The 25,785-nt window shown below is 34.8% G+C and overlaps 3 protein-coding genes across 3 annotated transcripts; 1 reads left to right on the forward strand and 2 right to left on the reverse strand.

The window, feature by feature from the left end:
* The first annotated feature begins 1,658 nt into the window (after positions 1 to 1,658).
* LOC110786105 (NADH dehydrogenase [ubiquinone] iron-sulfur protein 6, mitochondrial) lies at positions 1,659 to 5,013 on the forward strand. Its single transcript, XM_021990623.2, has 3 exons — positions 1,659 to 1,885; positions 4,478 to 4,562; positions 4,686 to 5,013. The coding sequence occupies exons 1-3, from the start codon at positions 1,769 to 1,771 to the stop codon at positions 4,796 to 4,798; spliced, it is 315 nt and encodes a 104-aa protein (XP_021846315.1). The 5' UTR covers positions 1,659 to 1,768; the 3' UTR covers positions 4,799 to 5,013.
* Positions 5,014 to 5,340: 327 nt separating this feature from the next.
* Positions 5,341 to 13,182, reverse strand: LOC110786104 (uncharacterized). The gene is made up of 8 exons (XM_021990622.2): positions 12,619 to 13,182; positions 12,435 to 12,530; positions 11,724 to 11,834; positions 11,343 to 11,652; positions 10,597 to 10,687; positions 7,090 to 7,420; positions 6,501 to 6,649; positions 5,341 to 6,106 (listed from the first exon to the last, which is right to left on the reverse strand). Exons 1-8 carry the CDS (start codon positions 12,937 to 12,939, stop codon positions 5,611 to 5,613), a joined length of 1,905 nt encoding a protein of 634 aa, XP_021846314.1. The 5' UTR covers positions 12,940 to 13,182; the 3' UTR covers positions 5,341 to 5,610.
* A 3,723-nt stretch (positions 13,183 to 16,905) lies between these two features.
* On the reverse strand, positions 16,906 to 22,646 carry LOC110786106 (4-coumarate--CoA ligase 2). Its single transcript, XM_021990624.2, has 6 exons — positions 21,427 to 22,646; positions 19,058 to 19,256; positions 18,703 to 18,848; positions 18,144 to 18,211; positions 17,942 to 18,047; positions 16,906 to 17,319 (listed from the first exon to the last, which is right to left on the reverse strand). Exons 1-6 carry the CDS (start codon positions 22,510 to 22,512, stop codon positions 17,203 to 17,205), a joined length of 1,722 nt encoding a protein of 573 aa, XP_021846316.1. The 5' UTR covers positions 22,513 to 22,646; the 3' UTR covers positions 16,906 to 17,202.
* Positions 22,647 to 25,785: the final 3,139 nt, after the last annotated feature.

The following is a 25,785-nucleotide window of genomic DNA, read 5'->3' on the forward strand; positions in this document are numbered from 1 at the left end:
AGTTATACTTTATATTCGTATAATTGTTTCATAAAAGACCTACTCAAACTTTGTGTTTTTTGTACACTTGAATTCATATACTTTTATTTTTGTTTGCTGTAAAAAGAAGGTTAATTTATCATCCCCTTTAAATTTCTTGTTATTTTTCTTACTTGATAAGGTCTTTAATCTTTATAATTCTTCTTTTGTGCTATATATGATCCTATGATTGGCCGTGGTACAAATCCTCCACCACCCTAAATTATCAAATTTATTTGGGAAATACTTGTAATAGCCAATTGTCATAAACCTAGTTGTAATAAAATAGCTAGCAGCCTAATTGGCTAACTTTTTCTTTTCTAATATGAATTTGGAAACTCTTTTGTTTTGTTCAGAATATGAATCAGGAAACTCTTTTGTTTTTTTGGAAATTGAAAAGGCCCTTTAATAACATGTGGCATACGAAACACAATGCAAGACACAAGGAAAGTAACAACACAGGGCAACAAACCTCAAAACCTCCCTTTAAAATCGAACACTAATCGAGTAGCATGCTATGAATCCCCAAAAAATAGGGAACATCGCTCATATATGATATTTTGAATGCAATGAGAACGAAACTCATCACAAATCTAAACTGAGACTTAACGAATAGTCTCATTGACCTCCGATTAACCAAATCGAAACAAACACCTAAATCCCATGAAAACCAAACTTCCCCCCAACATATCTCACACCTAGTAATGGATGACCTACATAAAATAGACCCCCACAAACCCCCATCAAAAGCATTGCCAAGGTTATCGTTGTCATCTTTGACAACATATAGGACAACAACTTCCCCAAAACTAAGACACCGGACATTAGAGAAGGGTCGGGCATCTCTTCCCTTGACCACCCTATTCCTCAGGCTTGTATCCAAAATTACTTCACCTAAAACCTTTGAGATTTTTTTTTTTTTGATTCTACTACGTACGAGAAGTTCTACCGCCTTCGGCGAGTGGAGTAATCTCTCGCGGGAATTTGCATGGGTACCTTGATGGTAGCATCCCTCCCAGTTGAGATTTTTTTCATTCCCAAGGCTCGAACCCGAGACCTTGGTTAAGGAGCAAGGGACCCTTAACCATTCATGCCAACCTCAATTGGTACCTTTGAGAATGGATACACCCAACTAGACATTCTAACAAGAAGCCCACTTGCATCCACCCAAGGAACATATGAACCAACGTAAACACCAGGAAAACAACCAACCTTAAGCAAATTACTAAGCTAAACAACAACAGAACAAACATATTAGGACTACTAAAACCAAGCACGACTAATTGAAAAACTACTACATAAAACTTGGACTACTAAAACCAAGCACGACTAAGTGAAAAACTACTAACTAAAACCAATTGTTTGTTGATTTAGTGGTGATTGAGGCTGAACTTGGAAAGACCGCATGTTCGATCCCATACAACAACAATTAGAAAGGGTTTATAACCTATCCACCTAAACTCGTACCGAATCCGAATTAACCTAACAACAACAAAAATAAAATAAAATTGGATGATATCCCAACTTTCTAATTACTTCCTGATCAAATCGATTTTCCCGATCGAAAATTTTGTATCGGATCCGACCGATATCCGACTTGAACAGCCCGACCCTAAAACATCAAAAATAAATGGGCCATGGGGGTGTCATAGTCGTCTCACCGTAAAATAAGTGAGACCCTGTTGGTGTTTCTCTCTCTTCCCCTTTCACTTTCTCTCTCATCTTCATTCTGCGTGTCGATCAATTGAAGATGGCGCTGAGCTTGCTGCGAACCCTGGGAAAATCAGCCGCTTTGCGTTCGAATGCGAGGAGTTTCTGCATCGTTAGCACTGAGGTCGTCACCTCTCACACTGATAAATGGATGCAGGTAAATCCTCGTGTTTTCCCCCTTTGTGTTGATTCTTCTGCAATTGTTCATTTTTATGCATTGGTTATCCTTCCAATTGTCATCAGATCTGAATTTTTTGTTGTAATTTTAAATTTATTAGGTCTTCCACCAATTTGATTGGTGATTTTTTATTTCTGCTCTATCAAATTAAGGTTTTGGGTTATTGAATTAGACTTGTAGTTCAAAATCTTATAATGGGAACTAATCTTGAACTTTTCTGTGACATTTTTTGTTTAATTATTGGACTTCTGTGCTGATAAGATGTTTGATTTTATTGTAATGGTTCAAGTTGGATTTATTCTGTTATTGGTTGGCCAAAGTATGATTTCTGCTCCAACAAATTAGGGCATTAGGTTATTTGAATTTGATCAACGGGTATTGAGAGGAGAAAAATATCGAAAATTTTAGTTTTTCTTTTTAATTAGTTAATATTATGATTAAACAAAAGGAGCTTATCATGTCACCCGTCTTTGTCAAATAGTTAGTTACTTATGATAAACCAAAAGAGGTTAGATAGGTTGTTATAGTTACTCACCACGTTCAAAATAAATTGAGATAAACTAAAGGAGCTTAGATGGGTTTTTGTAGTTACTCACCACGTTCGAAAGGAATGCGGATTGGGGGAAAGAAGTAGTTCTTGTTCACCTAACACAGGAGATATTCTTTTCCACCATTTATTGATGGTATATTTGCCTTTATCAAGAGATTACTGTCTAATGTCTATTATGTTAGCTATTTAAACATTGTTGATTTTGAAATGTGATAACCCCTTGGTGACGGCTTGTTAAATCTTACAAGGGTTCATGTGTCTTCTTTCTCCTAACACATACCTTTCATTGATGATGTTTAGTCCTTCGTTTGAGAAATTATTGTTTATGAAGTTGTTAGTGCTTGATGCTTATATGAAATCATTCTTGAAAATAATTTTAAGCTCATTTTAGATGCGTGTTTCGTTGTGTCTGAAATATTGTAAAAGCATTTTTTCTAAATCTCTTTAATGTATAGATTTATTTGCTTGTAGATCTTATGGTCTGTTTGCTAGTTAAGAGCTTCTATACATGAAGAAGTTTCTGAACAATTAATATACAGCAACTATCTGAGTTAAAGAATTTGTGATTTAGTTTCAAGAAATGATATTGTTTCTTATGATTATGACAATGTCACCAGGTCTCTATTACTGTTGTAAACTTCTACTTCGTTTGTAGCTAATTTTATTCCAGTTGCTATTCTGAGATAAATAGGTGATCACTACCTTCAGCCAAAAGCTTGTTAAGTAACATTTCCACTGGCCTTTTCGATATTCAACCCTAAAAATCTGTTCTACTCCTAGTAAGGTGACATTGTAACAATAAAGAGACAGTTCACCCGGGTTATAATTGAATTTGTTTTCTATGGTTATAATATGTTTGTTATGATGTGGTTATCTACTTATTTCGTCTATAGAGCATATTGTTTCTTCATTCACTTGTGTAAGGAGCTAATGTGCTGCTTAAGGATCTATTGTCTAAGGGTTTTGAGCGTAGTGGCCCCTCGTTTTTTTTTTTTTTTGGTAAGAGAAATTTTATTTCTTGACCCAACTGAAAGTTTACAAGAAAGGCAAGAAGTAGAGACATGACTCTACCCAGCTTCCTAAACAACAACTTATACACAGGCACAAAAGCCAAACAACATGTAAGCACCAATTAGGCAATTACAGGGACTAGTGGCCCCTCGTTCTGTATATCAGTATATCAAAGTCCCTTAGTTTTCAGGAAGATTAAATTTTGGCAAATTTGCCAAAAAGGACCTTTTATAACTCAAATTTTGCGAGAAAGGACCTTATATAATTTTTTTTGTGAAAACACACCTTAAAGTAATTTTTTTTGCGAGAAAGGACCTAAGGAATGTTTCCGGCATTGACTGAGCTTTTCCGGCCATTAACTTGCACGTGAGCAGCACGTGTGGCTTACGTTGGCTAAAGACAATGATTTTCCTGACTCTTGAATTTTCAAACTTGATTTTATTTCGGTTTTTCTTTTCAACTTTAGGTTTTAAAGCTTAGAATTTTGGAGGAAAATTGGGTGTGATTAGCAAAATAATGCCACACGTGCTTCTCACGTGCAAGTCAATGGCCGGAAAAAACTCAGTCAATGCCGGAAATTTACTCTTGGTTGTCTTTCGCAAAAAAAATTACATTAATGTGTGATTTCACAAAAAAAAAATTATATAAGGTCCTTTCTCGCAAAAAAATTTACATTAAGGTGTTATTTCACAAAAAAAAATATATAAGGTCCTTTCTCGCAAAATTTGGATTATAAAAGGTCCTTTTTAACAAATTTGCCTTAAATTTTTAGGAGGATTTTCTGCCAACTCTTTCTGCTTGAGGGATTAGAAGAAGTAGAGATTCTCCTTAAATCAAGGAAAAACCAACCCTTGACACCTGGTCCTTGAAGTTAGATTTCCTAATTCTTGTATCTGTCATTCTTAAAGCAACCATCAGATGTGCTAGGATATCATTATTTGTTGTGCATTTGAGTTTTGAGATGTTAGAAAGCACTGTGTGTTTAAAGTAGTTAGTTACCGTCTTTGTAGGATAAAAGCAAGAAGTCTCCAATGGAGTTGATCAATGAAGTACCTCCCATCAAAGTGGAAGGCCGAATAGTTGCCTGTGAAGGAGGTTAGATCGAATTGAATTTATTTATTTTCTCGATCTTTTGTGGACAGTATCTTCAAATTGTTTTTATTTTTATTTTTTATCCTGACACAATTGACATGGTATTGTATTATTTCTTTGTGGCAGCTAAGAATCCTTTGGGGCACCCCATTGAGTTCATATGTCTTGATCTAGACGCACCAGCAATCTGCAAATATTGTGGTCTGCGCTATGTTCAAGATCACGGTCATCATCATTAGAAGCTGATTTACCATTTTGTGTATGTAGTTCCCCACTTGATGGAATCTGAAATATGGGGGAATAATTGTCAAAGTAGTTTGCCATTGTTGCATCCTCTTTTCTTGTAATCTTTGTGTGTTTCTTGGTACTTTGCTTCACAGAATGACATCAATTTGATTCAATGAACATAGTCGATGCGGTGGAAAATAACGAAAAGTACATGCTTCGTATTTCATTTTGTTTTCATGATTCTTGACAGCCCAAGAAGGCATGATTCGTTTACAATTTCGGGATGTTGGAAAGCTTGTTATGTTTTCCAACCAAAAACACATTATGTATTATCATTTTACTTTTTAAAAATAGGGGCAGAGAAAAGATGAGAAGAAAGAAGGTTAATGATTGAATATGTTATGTAATAATTAGAGTTTTTCAGCTCATTAAACATTACATTGCCCATGATGAATTATGCTCTTGTTGTGTGGAAGTTGAATCAGAATTTAGGACAACACACATATCAGAATTTAGGACTAACACACATACACATTTGATGTAATTTCACATCTGAATTAAGATTCTCTATAATGATTTTATTGTACAAGGTGGTTATAGGCACCAATGTCAAACATATTAAAACAATGAACACCTGGAGGTGGAGGCTCGGCGGATTTCAATTCCCTAATCAGCCAAAATTTCCCACTAATAAGGGCAAAATTATGACAATACATCAATGTTGATGACCAAAAAAGTTCCTCTACGCTTAACCTACCCGTCTTCACAGCGCTAAAAAAAGAAACTGATAAAATCTCGAGAGGTCAGAGACTTTTGCCATGATTCAATGAGCCAACTTCTTTCTCTGTTGGTGTTCTGCAACCTTGTAATCTACAACCTCGCGAAACAATTGAGGATCAAGGATGCAATTTTCACTACCATAAACAGCTGCTTGAATTCCTGCCATTAGTTTTGCAATCTCTCTCCCTGAAAATCCTTCTGTTTTAGCAGCAGCCTCTTTGAGCAAGTCATCTGTCAACCCTGTAATTTCAATCTTCTGTTGTTGGTTCTTAAAAAAATGTGAAAACAACCCAGGTTTTCGTGATCCAGCTTGCGCTATATACTTGTCGAGATAGAGTTTCAGCAACTTAAATCGTTCATCTTCTCCAGGTAATGGGAACTCAAGGACTTCATCAATACGATCAGACACTGCTGAATCCAGATCTCCTGGACGGTTTGTGGCAAGAGCTAGGACTATATCTTTAGACTGATCACCAGTTCGAAACAGGAGCGCATTCAGTGCACTCCGTTGAGCTTCACTCATGTACATTTTGTTTCGTCTGAAAATTTCCAATTAAGAGCATTGTTATATTCCGGCTCACAACACTTACAAACCAGCAATACCTTTAAGGGTCATGAATGCAGATTATGACATGCTGAACATGAAAGACAGACAGTAAAATTTAGGAGGCATAATAACTTAAATGGGAGATTTTTGTTTTAGGGTTAATAATACATTGAGGTTAAGTTCCAATGCTGCATAATAAGCATCTTATGAGTGTTGCACAATAAGGTTCTCTTTTAGAATTAAGACCGCAAAGGCGCAAATAGAAGTAAAGTTTCAGAAAATATTAGAAATCATAGGTAACTAATTTGTGTTATTATTGTGCATTAGAGAAACTATCCTGCAATAGGAAGAGTAGAACATTAGCATATAAGTAATGATTAACTTACTCGCAAAGAAAAGCATCGGCTTCATCAATAAATAACAACAGGCCCCTATTAGATTTTTTTGCCCAGTCAAACAGCTGGTGTATCTTCGTAACTGCTTGTGCCCCCAGTGGTGCAACATCTCCACCAGTCATCAATGCATAGTCCAAGCCCTGATAAGACACAGAACAAAATTTTAGACAGGAAGAAATTTCATTAAATAATTGAGCTCGTACTCATTTCCCCTCTTTTCTACAGCATATTTTTGATAAATCATACTACGGAAACCAGAAGCAGCAAGACTTTCATATGGTCATAACTCATAAGTCTCTACAACCAGTCTCGCTACAAAATCATCTTCAAATGAAAATATTGACTTTGATATCCCATTTTAAGGTCAAAAATCTTGAAATACAACCACTATTTTGATTATGCAGTATAAAAAACCAATGTAAGTTATGTCAATACTCAACAGGCAAGTAATAACAAGCTATTCTACAAAAGAGAACCTTGATATGTGTTCCAAAAAAAAGATCATGAATCATATAATCTGATTTTGATGAATCAATCAGAACAAATTCAAAGACAAATTGTATTGGGTAAGATGTCATACCGATTTACGAGCCAGCTCTCGTGCAGCCATTGTCTTCCCAGTTCCTGGCGGGCCATAAAAAAGCATATTGCGGAATGGTGCTTGATGAGCTTTTGTGTTTGCAGTTGCAGAAGCTAGCTGCTGGATTCTTTTCTGGAGAGAGGGGTGTAAAATAACATCTCCAAAACCATTTCCCTTGTTGGAAGCAGTTCCTCCATTAGAACCACGGAATGTACTCATGACACGGGGAACAACACCAGACCAGGGATATTTTCCTCTGGAGGACTCTCTAATTAGTGATGGTTGTCCCAGCATCCTGTCTACGTAACTCCACACTACTTTAGCTCCTTCTCTGCAAAATGAGAGAAAATATTTAATTATTGAGGTCTTCCAAAGTTTGGATGACCAATTGGAAGTTCAAAATAAAATTTGTGCTTGTACCAGTCGTCATATATACACAAATTCCACACAAACAATACAAGCGCCTACGCTTCTAGGCCCTCTATTATAGGACATGTTATATGTCAAAGATATGAGTTTGATTAACCAAAAACTCATCACTTATCAGTTATCAGGGACAAAGTCTACTAATATAGTCTGCCTTTACACATGAGTGAGCTGGAAATTTGTCACATATAGTATGACTTTGACGAGGAACCCAGATCAAAACAATAATCATATCAAACAAAATCTGTAACAACCCAAAAGCTTTGTTCAGCGACCAAAAGATGAAGCTGAGCCCACCAAATCCATCATGTTGGATACGAGGAATCTAAACTTCAATTAACCCGGTGCGAGGGTTGTTATTGGAGAAGTGCATAAACTCCCTGCAAGATAAAACCTACTCCGTATGCATTATATAGTATCTATACTCTAACCTCCTCAGAACACTCTTTTATGTCGATATAGCTCACAAATTGTTAGTGAGCCCAGACAATATGTTGTATTTTATTTTTGGTTTGCTTGTTCTTTCAAGTCTTTATAGACCAGACCATGAGCAAGCTCTGCATGACAAACAGAAGATGCAAATGGATCCACGAGCTTTAATCTTTATCTTCCACCAAAGCACACAGCAATGCCAATGCCGAATATTGATATTACAATAGGCAAATTTGCGAAAGACAACCTTTTATAACCAGAATTTTGCGAAAGACAACCTTTTATAAATTTTCTTGCAAAAGCAGACCTTAAACTAAATCAAATTTGTGAAAGACAACCTGAATGGATTTTCAGGCGTTGACCCACCTATTTCCGGTTTGACTTGTCCGGTTTTACTAAGTACAACCTCTTTTCCTCCCACAAAATAAAAAAAACCCAAATTTTTTCCTCTTCTCTGTTCTTCCTTCCCCCAAATTTGCGAATCGCCCAATCTTGTTGCTGATTCAATCTGAGGAAATTGCTTCAATTGCTTCTCAATTAACTTTTTTTCGACACCCTACAACTTAATTTCGTTAAGTTTTGTTCTTTAATTTTGTGTAATTTTAATGAAGAAAAGTTAGGGTTTTTTCCCCAAATTTGTGAATTGATTCGATTTTGTGGGTGAAATGGGCTCTACAACTATGTCGTTTTCTTCCTTCTTTTCCTTGATGTTGATGCCTTCCTCTTTCCTTTATTGGGTGCCATTAAAGTACAACAGAGCAAGAAAAATCTGAGCAAAAAACGGAGTGAAAAAAGTTCAGAATTTTGCCCAGAATTTTTACCCAAAAATGGAAAATAAACATCATTTGAAGTAGTTGAAGAAAGTGACGTTTGGAATTGAATGACTTACAACATTCAATGGAAGTTCCTTGATGGTTGAGCTTCATTAATGGCGTGTTTCTCTTTCCAAGATTTTTTTTTAGGTTTTAAGGAGCTTTTATATGGGAGGAAAAAAAGGAGGGAAAAGGGTGGAAATAAGCAAAAACCGCCTCACGTGACCAACACATGGCAAGTCAAACCGGAAATAGGTGGGTCAACGCCTGAAAATCCATTCAGGTTGTCTTACGTTAATTTAGTTTAAGGTCAGTTTTCGCAAAAAAAATTATAAAAGGTTGTCTTTCGCAAAAAAGTGGTTATAAAAGGTTGTCTTTCGCAAATTTGCCATTACAATAATATATGGTTGACCAACACCATATTCCCAACTAACTGGACATGTATTTAGACTTTTGAGTTGCATGGTTAGTTCCTTGGAACAAGGTGCTCACAGTCCTTAGGTAGTAATTGTTAATCATAGACAAAGGAAGGCCAAATTCAAGTCCTAAGAGAGAGCCCGCCAAGTGGACGTTATTGACATTTCACAGCTGCTACTAATAAAACTCACAAGCAACATAAAGTAACAAGAACAGAGCAATATTTGGCACAGGGAAGCATCCTGCAAACTAACAAGATGTGCAGTTTGTACATCCCTAAGTTACCTTTATACTTGGTATACAAAAGAATTATGTGGGTAGTCATAGAATCAACGATAGACTCCCACACCCATACCCACATCCACCCCAACACCCACACCCAACCCAACACCCACACCCAAACACGTAGCTAATGTTCCAAGACATTTGGAAACATGGACGAAATGCATTAGCAACCAAAATATACAACCCTAAGATATACTCTATCCGTCCCGATTTAATCAACACCACCAAGCTGTGCATGGAGTTTTATTCGATAAATTGTTGTTAGTATAACTTTAAAAAAAAATAGATGTGATAGGAGATAGTGAACGAATTTTTTATTCAAAGGGAGAGGGTGTAGGACTCTTAACTTTGGGTAGTGGGAAGATAGAAGCAATAATGTAAGTGGGTCCATGGCTCCATGCCATAAAAAATAGTATGTCAATCAAATAAGGAAAGTGCGATACTTAATTTGGGGCGGAAGGAGTAAAGTTTTCAATCAAATAGAACCGAGTTCTCCGATATTTCTCTTCAATGCTTATAGTCGTGTACAAGCTATGCTTTCAACAACGAATCATCCCTATTAAAAACCCAACACAAGCGGCAAAGAGCAAATAAGAAAATTCAGTAGTAGACACATCCTTCACATTTAGAAAAGTGAAACCTATAACCAAAAACCTACTGTATCACTCAAGCAAGCAAAAGATCCATTTGACAAGAGTCGTTTTGATAAGGTTTAGGTTCATATGAAGCTCTGAAGGAAAATCATATACTTTCTTTGACCAATAATTTGCAAATTGCAACATTAGTTTATTTGCGTAATATATTCTCTCTATCTTCTCATACATGGTTCCCTCTTTTTATCTCTTTATTCCTCTCACCTCATCACATGATCTCTATATATTAGTGTATCTTGAAGTCAAATCTCTCTACTGTCTTGTGCATATGCTAAGTTCAAGTAAAGATCAGTCCTTGTAGGGAACTTAAGTGATTAACTAAAGGGAATATGCCAAGTGCCAATTCACTAGTAAACTTATTCAGCCTTACATGCAAAATTAGCAAGGTAGCAAATTTTTATCTCCAAGAGAACAAGATGCAACAGATAACAGTTGACAGTATACCAGGAGAAAATTTATGTAAGCTCAAGCTTCCAACAGACCTTGTAGTATATATGCCTGCAGCAAGAGCAGTGACCCCACCTACAGCTACAACAAGCTTATTTTGATCTGTCAATAAAGCCCGGAATCCTCCTAAAAAGTGGAAAAGAAAAACAAATCAAATTAATAATTAATAATATAAACAATCAATATTGAAGATGAGAACCTATAGGGGCTATAACAAATAATAGGGACTAACATTTTGGGAGAGGAATTGAAACTCATTAAATATGTAAATAAACAGAAACTGAAGTGTCCAAATTGGGAAAAGGGGGCAACACTTAAATCTGTTATGTTCCGTACAACATATGCTACTAAGCAATATGAAGGTAACTTGATCAAGGAAAAGAATTATTTAAGCCATGCCCAAGCATGAGATAGCCTTGAGAACGTGGCCGCCTCATTTCCAGTACAAACAATACAGTAAATCCATTCACAAAATACAGTTCCTCTCCACACACGGCACCATAGTAAAGAACGGAGAAGTTTTATAAAAAACACGAAAAGATGACAAACAAATCAACTATATGCAACACTTTGAATCTAAGATACGGATGTACGCATAAATAAATAATCATCTAACTAGAAGGCTAGTATAAGCATGGGAAGATTCAGAGAATAAAGATTAATTAAGTATCCATGATTGTGTCACATTTAATAATTGCATCAACATTTTATACAACTCCTGCATAGCTCATACATTAATACATGCACTCTCCATATGTATCAAACGGCTAGTGTAGAGTACCTCCAATATGATCAAAAGTGGTGTTTATAGCTGAAACCAACTTTTCCATATCTGCTTTCGCACGAATCCCCAACATACGTGTATTGACCTCTTCCGACAACTTTGTTTCATGGGCTCTCGCTTCTGCTTCTGCCATCGCCTTTACTCTGATGGTTTCACGTTCTAGGTCAGCCTTTTGTTGTTCAGTTCTAAGACGCGTTCGTTGTATCTCCTCTTCTGTTTGTCGCCTAGCAGCTTCTAATGCTTTAGCAGACTCTCCTTGCATATGTACCAACTCCCGATTCCTAATTTTTTGTAGCTCATCCTCTGTCTGTCAAAATGTAAAAACTTGTTTCTCATACACACACATAACGGTGAAAACAATCTAATCATGTTACATACCGCCATCCTTTTTCTTTTCAATTGATCTTCATATTGTGCCAACTGAGTTTTAATTTCCGCTGTTTGCTTATTTAACTTCTTCTGTTCCTCATACATCACTCTCTGCTTCTCCTGCATGAACAGAGAAACAACGCTAAACAACCGATCACGAAACGAGCATTTTATTAAGATCCTCCCAACAACAACAAAAAAGCAAGAAATCCTATTACGAAAAACATACCAACAATATCATCAATTTCAAATTCTAAATCTGGCTATTCAAAACTAAGTGTATGAAATTGGGCAAAATCCAATTCCAAATACTTCGTACTTTGTATAAACAACAAATTTGGCCAAATCCATCATTTGAAATGAAATTCTCGATTCCAAACAGGCCATTAAGAAAACCATACCACCAATATCATCAACTTCTTAACCTCTCAATATATTATGAAAACCGAACCACCTGTCCCTCTCCCAAAGTCCCATGTTTTCAGAAGTTCACAGCCTCATTCATATCCTAACTTCTTAAAACAAGTATGATCAATATACATATGCTCATCCATAAACAAAAGAAGGCGTGTGTATATTTGTACAGGTTCATAAAATATAAGCCTGGGTTCAAGTTCTACGAGCATCAAATATACTATACACCTCAAAATCAAATGCCACAATGTAGTTCCACAAGTAACATTAATCAAGAAAGTTAGCTATAAATCAATATCAACTTACTAGCTCAGAATTAGCTGTCATTGCCTTCAACTCTGCCAATTTCGCAGCAGCTTCTGTCTGCTTAGTTTGTTCCCTCGTCTTCATATACTCAAACGCCTGTATTTGAATTCCAGGGAGGGAATTTAGACAAAATCCCAACTAACCATTGACAAATGAGAAAAAACAGGGGAGGAGAGAGAAAAACCTTTCCGGTATTTTTAGACTTCTCAATAAACTTCAAACATTCAGTAGCTTCACGCAACGCCTCGACATCGAATCCAGCGGCAGTAGTTCTAGGGTTATCATTCCTCGGTTTCCGCGGCTTCTCCTTCTCCGGCTCCGGCGGCGGCGGCGTAGGAGCATTTCCAGTAGGTGGCATCGGCGGAATAGGCGATTTTCCGGAGGGAACCGACGGAGGAGAAAATGAGGGGAAGTTAAAAGGGGAATCGGCATAAGCATGGTCAACACCCATAGTTGCAGCTGCAATGGCGGACAGCCCTGCTGCACAAAGTTTCGCACCCGCCATTGTTAAAAATGTTGTTGTTCTTCTTCTTCTCCAGCAGATTTCTTGATTCAACTGGGATAAAATTGAAATGAACTGGAAATGAATTTGAGGTTGGTTTTATTTTGGGGGAAATGAATTGGCTTGATTAACAAGAAAGACGAAAACCCGAGGAGAGAGAAAGTCGTGGTCTGTGGGAATGTAATTCCTAATTTCAGGGTTTTGGTAGGGTTTGAGCCATGGCGGTTTTGGAAGGTTTGAGATTGTTATTTTTGGCTGTGTTTATATACTGAACCGGCTTTACTGGTATTGAACCGGTTAGAATATTTTAGGCAGTTTTAATAATGGTATTCGGTTTTTTTTTTTTTTTTTTTTATTGTGTGTTATGGGCTTTGGGTGATTGTTGACCCTGCAAAATGGTCCAGAAAACTAAAAGAACCACCGGGTCCAAAGATGGACATGGACCTTCAATCCATAATCGCAAATTCGCAACAAGTCAACAACCCAATTACAACTTGCAAGTGTGACATTTCGGTGCTGTTATTCGGGTCGGGTTGGTATGGCCCTAAAATTATTCGAAAAAATTACCTGACTTTTTTTATCCGATTCAAGTGGATTCGGACATACCCATATGCCTTGGTTTAAAACATGTTTCTTTTGTCTGAAGTCTATCCGACACATCACACACCCTTTGATCATCTCTAGACGCTCTAGTATGAAGAAGTCAAGCAGTTTTTCAATGTATACAATTATACATATTCGGTAGATTTTGGATGGGCGATGTCTCGTGTTAATACATTTACATGAATCATTGTTACTCCGTATATCTTTGTGTATGAAACCCGTGATTTAATCTTCTTTTACATTTTATTAAACTTTCTTCATTAAACCGAGTTGCTCAACTTGACTTGTAAATATTCGGAAGTGAGCTCGAGCTAGATTCGAGGTTAACTCGTGTAGCTTGTCGGCCAATTGTATTGTCCCATAAGCTAGCACCCTTATTTTCAAAACACACTTTTAACATGAATCTAGTAATTAATAAAAATCTCATATACAAGTAGTTTATGCATGTTTTTTATGGTCAAAAGTCGAGAAGTCTCACCTCGCAAAGAATAAACGACCAGTCTTTCTGGATAAGTAATTCTATAACTGTAATTTTTTTTTCTCAATTACACCACAATCTTAATAAACGACAACATTTAATTTGAATATCTAATTAATCTAGATAATAAGATATATGCACAAAATATTATTGAACCAGGAAGAGAACATGTGGAAAACTTCAAATATGTGGTATTATTATTATTATTATAGACTACTACTAGTAGCTAGTGGTTAAGACTAGACTCTATTCTCTTTATCTTATTTTTATTGTTTATTAGACCAGATCAGAAAAATCAAATCAGACATAAAAAAAACACTCAAAGAAAACAATTAGATTAAACCAAAAACTAGAAAAATCAAACCAAACTAGGCGAGGAAAAAAAAAAGCAATCAAGGACTTGTACGTGACATGTCACATGTTCGATTCTCCTTCTATTTATAATTTGTATTGTTCTTGTAACTTGTTCGCCGAAAACAACAAGTTGCTACTAATATACAACATGATCGATTATGATGTCTCGATTATGCATGTCTTTAAGAATTATAGGAGTATTAATAATGCTCGCATGTACGTGAACCATTTTTTATTTTTATTTTGAAGTCGCTTGTATTTGACCTAAAAATTAAGAAATTAAACACGCAAAATCATCTAGTAGTAGTAATTAATCCCTAAAATAGATCCTTCGTTTTACAGCAAAAGATTATAATGATAGTTCGATGATTAAATAGCTAATCATTTAGAAGATTTAACAAATAGGAGTTTGACGAGTATGCTGAAGAATAATTGTCGAGTTGTTAACATGTGCCACAAGCTAATCCATTTCATTAATTTTTGTATAACCATGTGCATGCAAATACTCACGAATGCTCTTGTTTTCTAAGGAATTGACTATTTCAACTATATACTACGTACATCCACTAATATCGTAAGGTATTATAATTGAGCTTATTTCCGCGGAAAAATCAGTTGCTTATAAATGACATCAAATTAAAACTAAAACTCGTTTTTCACGAGTAAAAAAACTAAAATTTGTATTTTATATTTTTATCACTTAAAATATTAAAAATTATTTTTTCATCTGAAAACGAAAAAATAGATGAGGTGTTGCGTAGTGTCCACTAATTCGATTTCCCTTCAACTTTTTACACTTCCTTTGTTATTTTCTTTAACTCGATCATTTGCCCTTTTCTCTTCATTGCCATTGAATTGTGTCAATTTTGTGAATCAATGAGAGGAAAAAAATAATGTAAATACATGGAAAATAAGAGCACATTGGATCGGAAGAGAAGGGAGTTAAATACATGGAAATTGTGGAAGAAGATAAAATACTAGAAGTATAACCGTTATTGTGGTCACTCACATAAGGGTTTCATCTATTTTTTTCCCTTTTCAGGTGGTATAAAACAAGTTTTAATTATTTTCTTATATGATAAATACCTGTTCTAATTTTTTTTAGTGGTAAAAAATAAATATTCGATTTTTTAGGTGGTAAAAATTAATTTTTCCTTAGTTAGAAAAACTAGTATTCCATGTAACTTCGTACAACTATCCAAGTACGACCTGTTTTTCAAAACTCTCAAACTTATCCGACTCCACAAAAATCCGGTTTTCCAAAAGTTTTCAATAACAAATTTTAGAATTAGTAATTTAATTTGGCTTGGATTGAATTTTTATCTGAATAGGGGACACCCATAATCGTAAGCTAGTGTCTTGAACATTACTAGTTTATCCAAAAGTAATCAAGTACATACTTCCTCTGTTTCTGAAAGTTCTTTACGCTTTGGAATATGTGTCCAAAATATGAAAAGTTTGATCATAAATTTTCACTATTATATACATCAAAACGTTACAGGTAAATCTTGTTAGATTGGTCTCGGTATGTATTTTCAGAATATATCAATTTTTTATAATTTTTCCACATATGAAATTGGATATATTAGACTATCTATACTAATATATTAAAAAGCGTTGTGGAAAACGTCTATGTGCCACGTAATACTCTTCCCTTTGCGCCACATCATTCACTCACCAAGTGGTATGCCATGTCATGGATAACTAAAAATCAATACAATGAGGTTCGAACTCTAGACCTCATGTCTGAATGATATTTTTCATTACCATCTTAACCAACCACCAATTGTGATTTATTTCTTTCACATTAATTTATAAATAAATGTTAACATGAAGTCTAAACCAACTAAATTTTTATTTGATTTTTTATTTTCTATGGACTATTTTGAAAAAAAAAATATAAAGAATTAGGACAACTATGAACAGTGGCGGACCTTGAACGGTTTTATGAGGGGGGCCGGTAGAGAAAAATTAAGCATTATACTATGTAATTATACAATTATACACAAATTTTAGGGGGGCCGTAACTAAAAATACACTACAAAATTTTTCGGCCGGGGGGGCCATCACAAAGATCCGCCACTGACTATGAAGAAACATGATGTCATGAATCTCATAAGCATCAACTATAGAAATACATTGCATGACTTCTTATATCTAATTTGGTGTTATTAATTTGAAGCACTTAGTTCCACTAGAAAACAATTATACAAATTGTAAGATTATCTAATTGAAAAATTACTTTGCATGATAAATGACGTAGTGTGTCTTTGTAGTTGACAAACTTAATTGATGTTTTTCACTTTATGGTATATATGCATTTCGTCAAATATTGAGCTCAAGAAAAATTTAAAATTTAACTATTCAATGTAGCGACCGGGGCATCGCCCGGGCCACACACTAGTTAGTAGTTAAATATTGCATTGGAGTACGTGTAAATAGTAACTGTAAAGAACTTTCTAAAACGAAAGTATTACAAGTCTTCAAGCATCAATCATTCAACCAAAGCATGTTAAAAGTTAAGATCGAAATAATTACATAAAAGATGAAATTTCCCTTTTATTATATTTGACGTTTCCCTCTATAACTTAATTAAGAAATGTTTATTTTGCAATACAACCCCATAAATAAAATGATCAAAAAAATCCTAGAGACAAAAAAATGGATGATAATAAAATTACAACTTGCAAACTCAGCTACAATAATAATAATTATTTTCACAGGACATACATAATCCCCAAGCAATTTCACATTAGCATGTATAATTATCTATTCTAAATACTTTTGATGATACAATTAATTCACAATTTTAACGGTTGATTAATAGGTATTTAGATAGCCGGCGAGGCGAGGCGAGCTCGAAGCTCCTTCCTTAGAATCTTCCCTGCAGCCGACTTAGGGATGGCATGTACGAAGTACACTTTGTGTATCTTCTTGTAGAATACCACCTGTATTTTGACATGCATTATTAGTACGTGCATATAATTGACTAATTGTATAAATTATAAATACATGGTTGGTGCATGGAATATAATATTGATTAATTATTTATTGAAGTAGTGTAACACTTGGTTAGAGACTTAGAGGGTCATTATTTATGATTATACTAAATAAATAGGACTATTATTAAGTTTTCTTTTGTTTTTTCGGGTGAAATATGGGATTTGAATATGTGATATATGTCCATCAGCATTAACCACTATGTCAAAACACCATTGGTAACATGTAGTATTATTAGTAGTAATATTGATTTGTTTACAAAAATTTACGGAGTACGTAGTATATAAGATTATCTTATGTATAACATCAAGTTATTATCAAGTAGTTGTGTTTTTTAATCAAATATCTACGCATTGGCTTCAAATAATTATGTTCTATTAATTATATTTCTAATTAATAGTTATACCTTTTTAATCAAATAGTTATATAAAAAAGTTTTATTCTAATAGTTACAATTTTTTTCATCATATATTTATGTTTTTTTAATGTTGATATATATCACTGTATCAGCGGTCTTATACATAAGATGGTCTCGTAAAAAACCTACTACGGAGTATAATTTGTTTTTACCTGTTTCGCGACAAAAGCTTTAACTGATTCTTCTGTAAGATCTAGTCCGTTACTAGATTTAACAACAAAGGCAACAGGAACTTCTCCAGCAGCTTCATCTTTTTGTCTGTAATCAGGTTAAAATTCACCATTAGTGAGCATGATCTAGAGTTAATACACAAATTAACAAGGCGGCTTCGCCGACAGGGAGAATAAGACTTACGGGACGACAGCGGCATCAGCGATTGATGGATGGTTTACCAGAATTGCTTCTAATTCTGCTGGTGGAACCTGAATGTTTGACATTTGAAGATGCACAGAATCATGTTAATAGGTACTTCTAGCTACCAGTTTGGTTGTATATGCAATTTTCAATTCTAATTTTAGCTTGGTTGGTATAAAATGTAATGACGTATACCTAAAGGTATTATCATAATTGTATACGTAACACATGCGGAGTACTTCCTCAGTTTGGAAATACTTGCAACATTGGTCACTTTAACGCATACCATGATACCAATGCACAATTTTAATCATTGATATCTTAAATTCTCTTGAAGCAAAAATTATAAAAAGTTGATATTTTGAAAATAGGTATTGAGATGAATCTAACAAGATCTCGCATGCCTATGTTTTATCTGACATATAAATCCCCAACAATAATCAAAATGAAATACGTGAATAGTGCGAAAATACCAAACTTTACGAATATTTATGAACAGATGAGTATATATCTTCTATATATAATGAATAGTACGGAGTAATTAGGTATGTAGACTTGCCTGGAAGCCTTTGTATTTGATGATCTCCTTAACTCTATCGACAATGTACACTTCATCGTCGTCATCAACGTAGCCAATGTCACCTGTGTGAAGCCATCCTTCAATGTCTATAGTTGCTGCTGTTGAGGCTGGATCATTCAAGTATTCTGAAACAAATGTTTTTTTTTTTTTTTAATTAGGTAAGAAAAAGAGACCCGACTGAATCAACATCTATCACAGGTCAATGTTTGAGATAATCTCAATCATTTCCCAGCTGATGGAGCTCAAGCCTGTGACCTCTAAATCACAATGCGAGTTCTCCACCAACTGTAACTGGAACATTTTACACTTTTTTTTGGTACTCAGTTGTCCGTACCTTTCATGACTTGTTCACCGCGAATGCAAATTTCTCCGGCCTCATTGTAGCCTACAGAAACACCGGTCTCGGGATCAACAATCTTCATCTCGGCGTTCCTAACTACAATACCACATGACCCTGCTTTGGTCGGAAGAGGCTCCTTGGCGAATCCCGGGCACATTGACAACACCGGCCCAGCTTCCGTCATTCCATAACCCTGCATATTTATGTTAAAGTCATTTAAAAAAGATGCTATACAACGAGACAGGAGAAAACTAAAAACTGACAGTGATAACGGGACTTACTATTAAATTCTCTTTAGGTTTTAACCAATGTACGTTTAAATTAAAACAATTACTCCGTAGTTGTCTAATGAAGTTTTTCATGCCATTTCTGAACCAAACGACAAAATCATAACTATTTTTTTTAATTAGATTTTGTCATTATAAAAATTAAGTATTTCTACAACATTCCAACTGCCATCTCATTTATCTCATGAGAGAAAACAGAAACAGTTAACAGTGCCAGCATATTGATATAGAAAAGAAAAAGATAAAGTGGTCCCACATGATAATCGTTTGTTAATTGGCTAAGTGCACATGATATGCTAATTATTTTTACTAAAGCATGATTAGGCTAATTTTAATTAATCAAACCATAGTAGGTTGTTACTTTTATTTAAATCGTGGTTTGGGTATGTAAGACATGTAAGGAGAGTTCGAAAACAAACACAATACTAAAAATAAGCAATAAAAAATAAGAAGTACATTTCAATACGTTGCTTTCGGCTCTTAAGTACACAATACTATCAAAGAAATATTGATTAAACACGTTAAAAGTGACGTTTAAAATAACTTTGTCTCTGAAGGATCTAAACACTTCCTACGAAAACAAGGGACATTAACCCCTCCTACTTAAATTTGCAAATTTGGGTAGATGGTCTTCATTAGATGGAGGATTAATTAAGTAAGTAGTACTCACTAATCATTATTTATTTTTGCATTAATGGCTTCTTGTTACCCAAGTATTCCCTCCGTCTCTTTTTGTTTTTTACGTTTGGTATTTTGCACGCGTTTTAACAATTAATTAATGTGCATTGAGATTCTTCTAAGATTTTATGAAAACGAGGAAAAATTACGTTTATTTATAATGTTTTCACTCTTATCAAAATTCTTATATTGGAAAATGAGAAAAATTTAATGTCATAATGGAAAAGTCTGAGACATTAAATGACCCAATAGATTTAATTGGTTAAAATAATAATTGTACACAAATTTTAATAGAATATTAAATCATTTATGTATAATATAAAAGAAAATATAAAGAACATTTTAGAACACCCAAAAAGGAAACGTAAAAAACAAAAAGAGACGGAGGGAGTAGTTGTAAGGAGACTTCCAAGTTCCAACCAGTGGCAAGTTAGTTTAACTTTATATTGCATTTCCCTCAAAAAAAAAAAAAAAAAAAAAAAAAAAAAACTTTATATTGCATTAAACTTTATTTTTCCTAGGAAAATTGGTTAAAAGTTTGTTACCCCTAGTAAAATTTATTGACTTCATATACTTTGGGAAGCAGTCAACTTTGGGATTGATCAAAGTTAGCGGCCGACGCCCGATACAGTACTACGGCGTACTATTTATTTCAACTAACTTATTTTGGGAGTTTGTGTGTTGTGACGTGTTCCTTCTTTATCCATGAAAATTACTACCAACCCCTTTACTAACACTCTAAAAGCAACTATGGATTACGGAGTACTTTTTTATTAGACCGGTTAATTATACTCGTTTTACATCAATTGAGTAGGAAGTTGATGACTTGATTTGTGATCTGACAACAGACTTCTAGTAAAACCGTCTTTTATCGAAATTTGTATAATAAGAATATTAAAAATTAAAACTAAAACCAACCAGAGGATTTTATAATACAATAAATCTTTTTAAAAAAAAGGTGTGTAAACATCCCAAAAAGGAAGAAATCATCCTAAAATGCAAATAATACTACACCTCACCTCCAACCTAAGATAACAAATTAACAATCTTCTTTTAGAAAGTTGTGATTTTTATTTTTTTTATAAAATAATTAGCATGATTAAATTGTTTTCTTTTGTAAGAAGAAGGATTTCTTGAACTGTAACATATTGTCGGTAACCCTCTTCAGCTGCACAGGTGAGGTATTTAGGGAAAAGAAAAATAATTTACATATGAACTGCAATGGAATGGACAAAGATCAAACTCTATACTGACAAACAGGCCTCAAATAAGACTTTTCCTAGAACAGCGGTATAGAATATAAGAGTTACAAATTCCTATCCATTCACAAAAAAACATAAGTTCAAAACAAACAAAAAAATAATTAATTTCAAAAAAGAATAAGTTTCGTTACGTTACCTGTCCTAAAACCGCCTGAGGAATCCTTTCTCTAAGAGCATCCTCAAGCTCCTTACCAAGAGGAGCAGCACCAGACATAACCATTCTAATGGAGCTCAGATCAAAGTTTCCGACGGTCGGATTCTTCGCCAATGCGAGTACCAACGGCGGCACCACCATCGCCACCGACACCCTATGTTTCTGAATCAACTCAAGCAAAGAATTTATGTCGAATTTCGGCATGATCAGAATTCCACTCCCTGACCTCAACGCAATCATTAGAACAGAGTTGAGTGAGAAGATATGGAAGAGTGGGAGTACACAGAGGAGAACATCATCTTCTGTTAAATGCATGTTTGGGTTTTCGCCGTCGACTTGTTGTGCGACGCAGGTTGATAAGCTTTTGTGGGTTAAAACCACCCCTTTCGGCAACCCTGTGGTGCCGGAGGAAAACGGTAGCGCAACCGGGTCATTTGGATCGAGTTCGGTTTCCGGCACATTAGCCTCGTTAGCCTCTGAGAGGACTGAGAATGGGAGGCAATTTTCCGGTGGGGTGTCAATCGTTACAACCTTGAAATCTTCCCCTAATTTAAACTCACTGTTTTCTCTGAGTTTATCGACGAATTGGGATTGAGTTATGATCATTTTCGTACCGGAAGCTTTCACCTGTTTGAAGATCTCACATGAGGTGTAAAACGGGTTGGCGGTAGTTGAAACCGCCCCGATCATGGATGCTCCGAAGAAGGAGAAAACGAACTCGGGGCAGTTCTGGAGTAGGATCATGATCACGTCTCCTTTTTTGATACCCTGTTTTGACAACCCGGATGCTGTTTTCCGGCAGAGGAGGTGGGTTTCGGCGTAGGAGTAGATTCTTCCGGTTGCGTCGCCGGAGATCAGACATGGTTTTTCTCCGATTTGGGGTAGCTTCTCGAACAAGTAGGAATGGAGTGGGAGGTGATTAGTGATGTTTATATCGGGGAGTCTTGATTTGAAGATGTGCTCTGTTTTTTTGTGATCCCCTGTTTTTGGTAGGGGAGATGATGATTTCAAATTCAGAGATGGGATTTCTGATTCAATTGGTTGGGATTGAACAGCTGCCATGGTCATTCTTTTTTAATTAACTTTATTAAAATTGAATTTGAGGGGTGTTCTTGAGTTATTTCTGATGATCTTAGAGAGAGAAAGTGATGGGGTTGAAGAGAGAGAAAGTGGGGGGAGAATGGTGGATGAAGGAATGAATGGGGGGAAGGGTGGAGCAGAGAAGTAATAAATAGTATGGGGATTGAGAGAGGTAGGTGGGGAAAAAGGGGAATAGAAAATTCAGAAGTTAGGAAAATGGCAGCTATGTGTGTTTTTTTGGTTCAGAAGAGGTGGGCAATTTCATAATAATGCAAAATAATTTTGGTATAAATAATAATTATTAATAATAATTTGTTTTTATAAATTGACTACTATCTCAAATTGTATTTTTTATAGTTTTGTTTGAGGTTGATTTGTTTTACCATTTGTAGCCCACAACTATTTAATCTTAAATTACTTTTCCTCTCTACTTTATAAGGTGGCTAATATATACTCCCTCTGTTTCGAAATAATGAGGATGATTTACCTTTTTCACGCTTATCAATGTAAATATTTGGTCATTAATATTTCTAATTTTGTATTTGTAAAAATTATAAAAAATGATATTTCCAAAGTACATATCGAGACGAATCAAACAAGATGTCACACGACTATATTTTTCTTTATCCATAAATCCCAAATGATGGTCAAATTAAAATTTGTGAATAGTGTCAAAAGTCAATGTGTCCCTATTATTTCGAAACGGAAGTAGTAGTCTGTTAAGGTAGGCCAAGATAATCTGAGCGGGAATTTATTTAATTGAGCCATTTTAACTTATTTCATTTGTTTTTTTTTTTGTGTGTTTTTTGTGTGTTTTTTTTTTTTTTTTAATCTTATAAGGAAATAAAAATTGGATTAGTTCCTAAACTAAAACCAACCTAACTTAGAGGGTGGATACACCGCTGGGGGACGGTGGGTTGCCCCTACCCAGCCTAAAAGAAAACACAAATGAAAAGAAATGTAAAAGTTGGCCCACTCCATCATCTTCTACCTCACCCCTTTTCCATTTTCATTCTCCATCATCTTCTACCTCTCCTCTTCTACATTTCCATTCTCCATCATCTTCTACTATCTCTCCATTTTTCTCTCATACAGTAATTCCATCATTCTCTAACTTAACAATTGGAGTATGAATTTCAACAAATTCATGTGGATTTAAAATCACTTGTGTAAATTCGTATATATGGCTACATGTCATTTGGATATGCAGTCATTGATTATTTGGTTACTGTCATTGTTGTATTAAATTTCGTCATTGATCATTTGGTTACTGTCGTTGTGTATTAAATTTCGTCGTCATTGATTATTTGGTTACTGTTGGTTTTATTTTTCGTATTCTAGCTATGTTTTGTTCTAGAATAATTATGTTTTCTAGTAATAATATTGTCATTATGTTTATAAATATTGTCTTCGTGTTTATAAATATTGTCATTGTGTTTATAAATACAGTCAGTGCTTTTATAATACTGTCATGGGTCTTTGAAAGTTACTTTTGTTGACTTGTGAACAAAAACACGTGAAGTGACCAAAATACCCCGGGTATGGGCAAATACACCAGCTGGTTGCCAGCGGTGTATCACGCCTCCCTAACCCATTCTTTCGGTAATAGAAAAGAGTAAATCATTATAAGAATTAAACCAATAAAACATAGAAGTGGAACTATGATCATGATTAGCCTATCACATTTGGTTTATCGAACAAGTTTTAGGGGCGTGTACGGCTTAGCGGGTAGCGTTTTTAATAGGTCAAAATGTTACTTGTAAAATTTGTAAGTGTTTGGTGAGGCAATGGCTTAGGAAGCGGTTAGCGGTAGTGGTAGTGGTAGCGGTTGGTTAACTTTTATCAAACGTTAAAAATAGTAGCGTTTGATAAAATTATATACTTCAATTCGTACGTAATAAAGTTTCTATTACATTATATTAAAACAGACATCAGTAATGACACGTGTCACTTTCTGATTTAGTTTTTTCCCGCCAAAACATTTTTTTTTTACTTTTTCAAAAAATTATGTTACATTGCCTTTTTAAGAAACTAAGATATACAAATGAAACTAAAAATATAATTCACTTACCATAAATGTTACTCCCTTTGTATTTATTTAAGCGATACACTTGCCTTTTCCGGCCGTATTTATTTAAGAGATATATACACTTGCCATTTTTAGTAACTTATCAACCCCACAATCTAATTAAATAATCTATCTACACCCAAACCCCACCTCTCACCCCCTAAAATGACATGGTACTCACTTGTTTTACTTATTAAAATATCAACCCAACCCCACCTGTTTTATTACCTTATTTCATTTAATTCTTTTTCTTAATACCCGTGCCCGACCAAGTGTATCTCTTAAATAAATACGGAGGGAGTACTACATAATATATTATTGGAAAGATGAAATCAATTTATTTTTTCTTTTATGATATGATTTTATTTTATGTATTATTTTAACTTTTTAATATGATAACAAATTCAAATAATATTGATGAATATATGGACTTCTAATGTTAGTCTAGCTACTGTTAATAATATAATACATGGTGAATATAAATGTTAATTAAAATAATAATACATGATAATTGTACTCAATTCCCACTATGTTGTATTATTATATAAATTATTTTTAGTAGTAACCGTGTGTTGCACGGGCCCTAAATTAATTAAACAATATATACAACTTTTATTGTATTTTATGATCTCAACCGCTACTTTTACTAAACACTCATACTAGTGACTGCTACTTTAACAGTTAACCATTACCCGCTATTATTGATCGATACGGAGTACCCGCTACTCCAATAACTACCCGTTACCGTTAGTTTTGACGAACAAGGTCTCAATACATACATTTGGACAATGTTATGTTCAACTTTGTTTTGTGCAACCTAAACCGGAGTAGTACGTAAAAATAAGAATTCCAAATAAAAATAAAAATTACTCCGTATAATTCTCTTCATGCTTCACAATGGTTGATATAGGACGACCATCCATTGTTTGGCATCTCTACTCGTATTGTGTATGTGTAGTGATCAAGATTCAAGATGCATTAAAAGTCAATGTTTTGGAACCACATCCGGACGAATATTCACCTGAGATAAGCATACCCATGTATTGATACATAAGTACGTAACCAATTAAGTGTTGTAACTAAAGATGGCACGATCATTAGGTGGTCCTCGAGGCTGTATTTTTTTATGCGTCACGATATGACACGTAAAACACATCAAATTGAGTGAAATCAAGCTCAGACACGTAAGCACG

Source organism: Spinacia oleracea, chromosome 3, assembly GCF_020520425.1.
Source record: "Spinacia oleracea cultivar Varoflay chromosome 3, BTI_SOV_V1, whole genome shotgun sequence".
Lineage (NCBI taxonomy): Eukaryota > Viridiplantae > Streptophyta > Magnoliopsida > Caryophyllales > Amaranthaceae > Spinacia > Spinacia oleracea.

Bases quoted from the DNA above. Each gene is read 5' to 3' on its own strand.
- LOC110786105 (XM_021990623.2), top strand. From the start codon at position 1,769: ATGGCGCTGAGCTTGCTGCGAACCCTGGGAAAATCAGCCGCTTTGCGT. The intron at 1,886-4,477 runs GTAAATCCTCGT...CCGTCTTTGTAG, and splicing joins ACACTGATAAATGGATGCAG to GATAAAAGCAAGAAGTCTCC. The intron at 4,563-4,685 runs GTTAGATCGAAT...TCTTTGTGGCAG, and splicing joins AATAGTTGCCTGTGAAGGAG to CTAAGAATCCTTTGGGGCAC.
- LOC110786104 (XM_021990622.2), bottom strand. From the start codon at position 12,939: ATGGCGGGTGCGAAACTTTGTGCAGCAGGGCTGTCCGCCATTGCAGCT. The intron at 11,653-11,723 runs GTATGTAACATG...ACATTTTGACAG, and splicing joins TGAAAAGAAAAAGGATGGCG to ACAGAGGATGAGCTACAAAA. The intron at 7,421-10,596 runs GTCTGTTGGAAG...CTCATTTTGCAG, and splicing joins GCAGGCATATATACTACAAG to AGAAGGAGCTAAAGTAGTGT.
- LOC110786106 (XM_021990624.2), bottom strand. From the start codon at position 22,512: ATGACCATGGCAGCTGTTCAATCCCAACCAATTGAATCAGAAATCCCA. The intron at 18,048-18,143 runs GTAAGTCTTATT...ACCTGATTACAG, and splicing joins GCTGATGCCGCTGTCGTCCC to ACAAAAAGATGAAGCTGCTG. The intron at 17,320-17,941 runs GTAAAAACAAAT...GTCAAAATACAG, and splicing joins AAGCTTTTGTCGCGAAACAG to GTGGTATTCTACAAGAAGAT.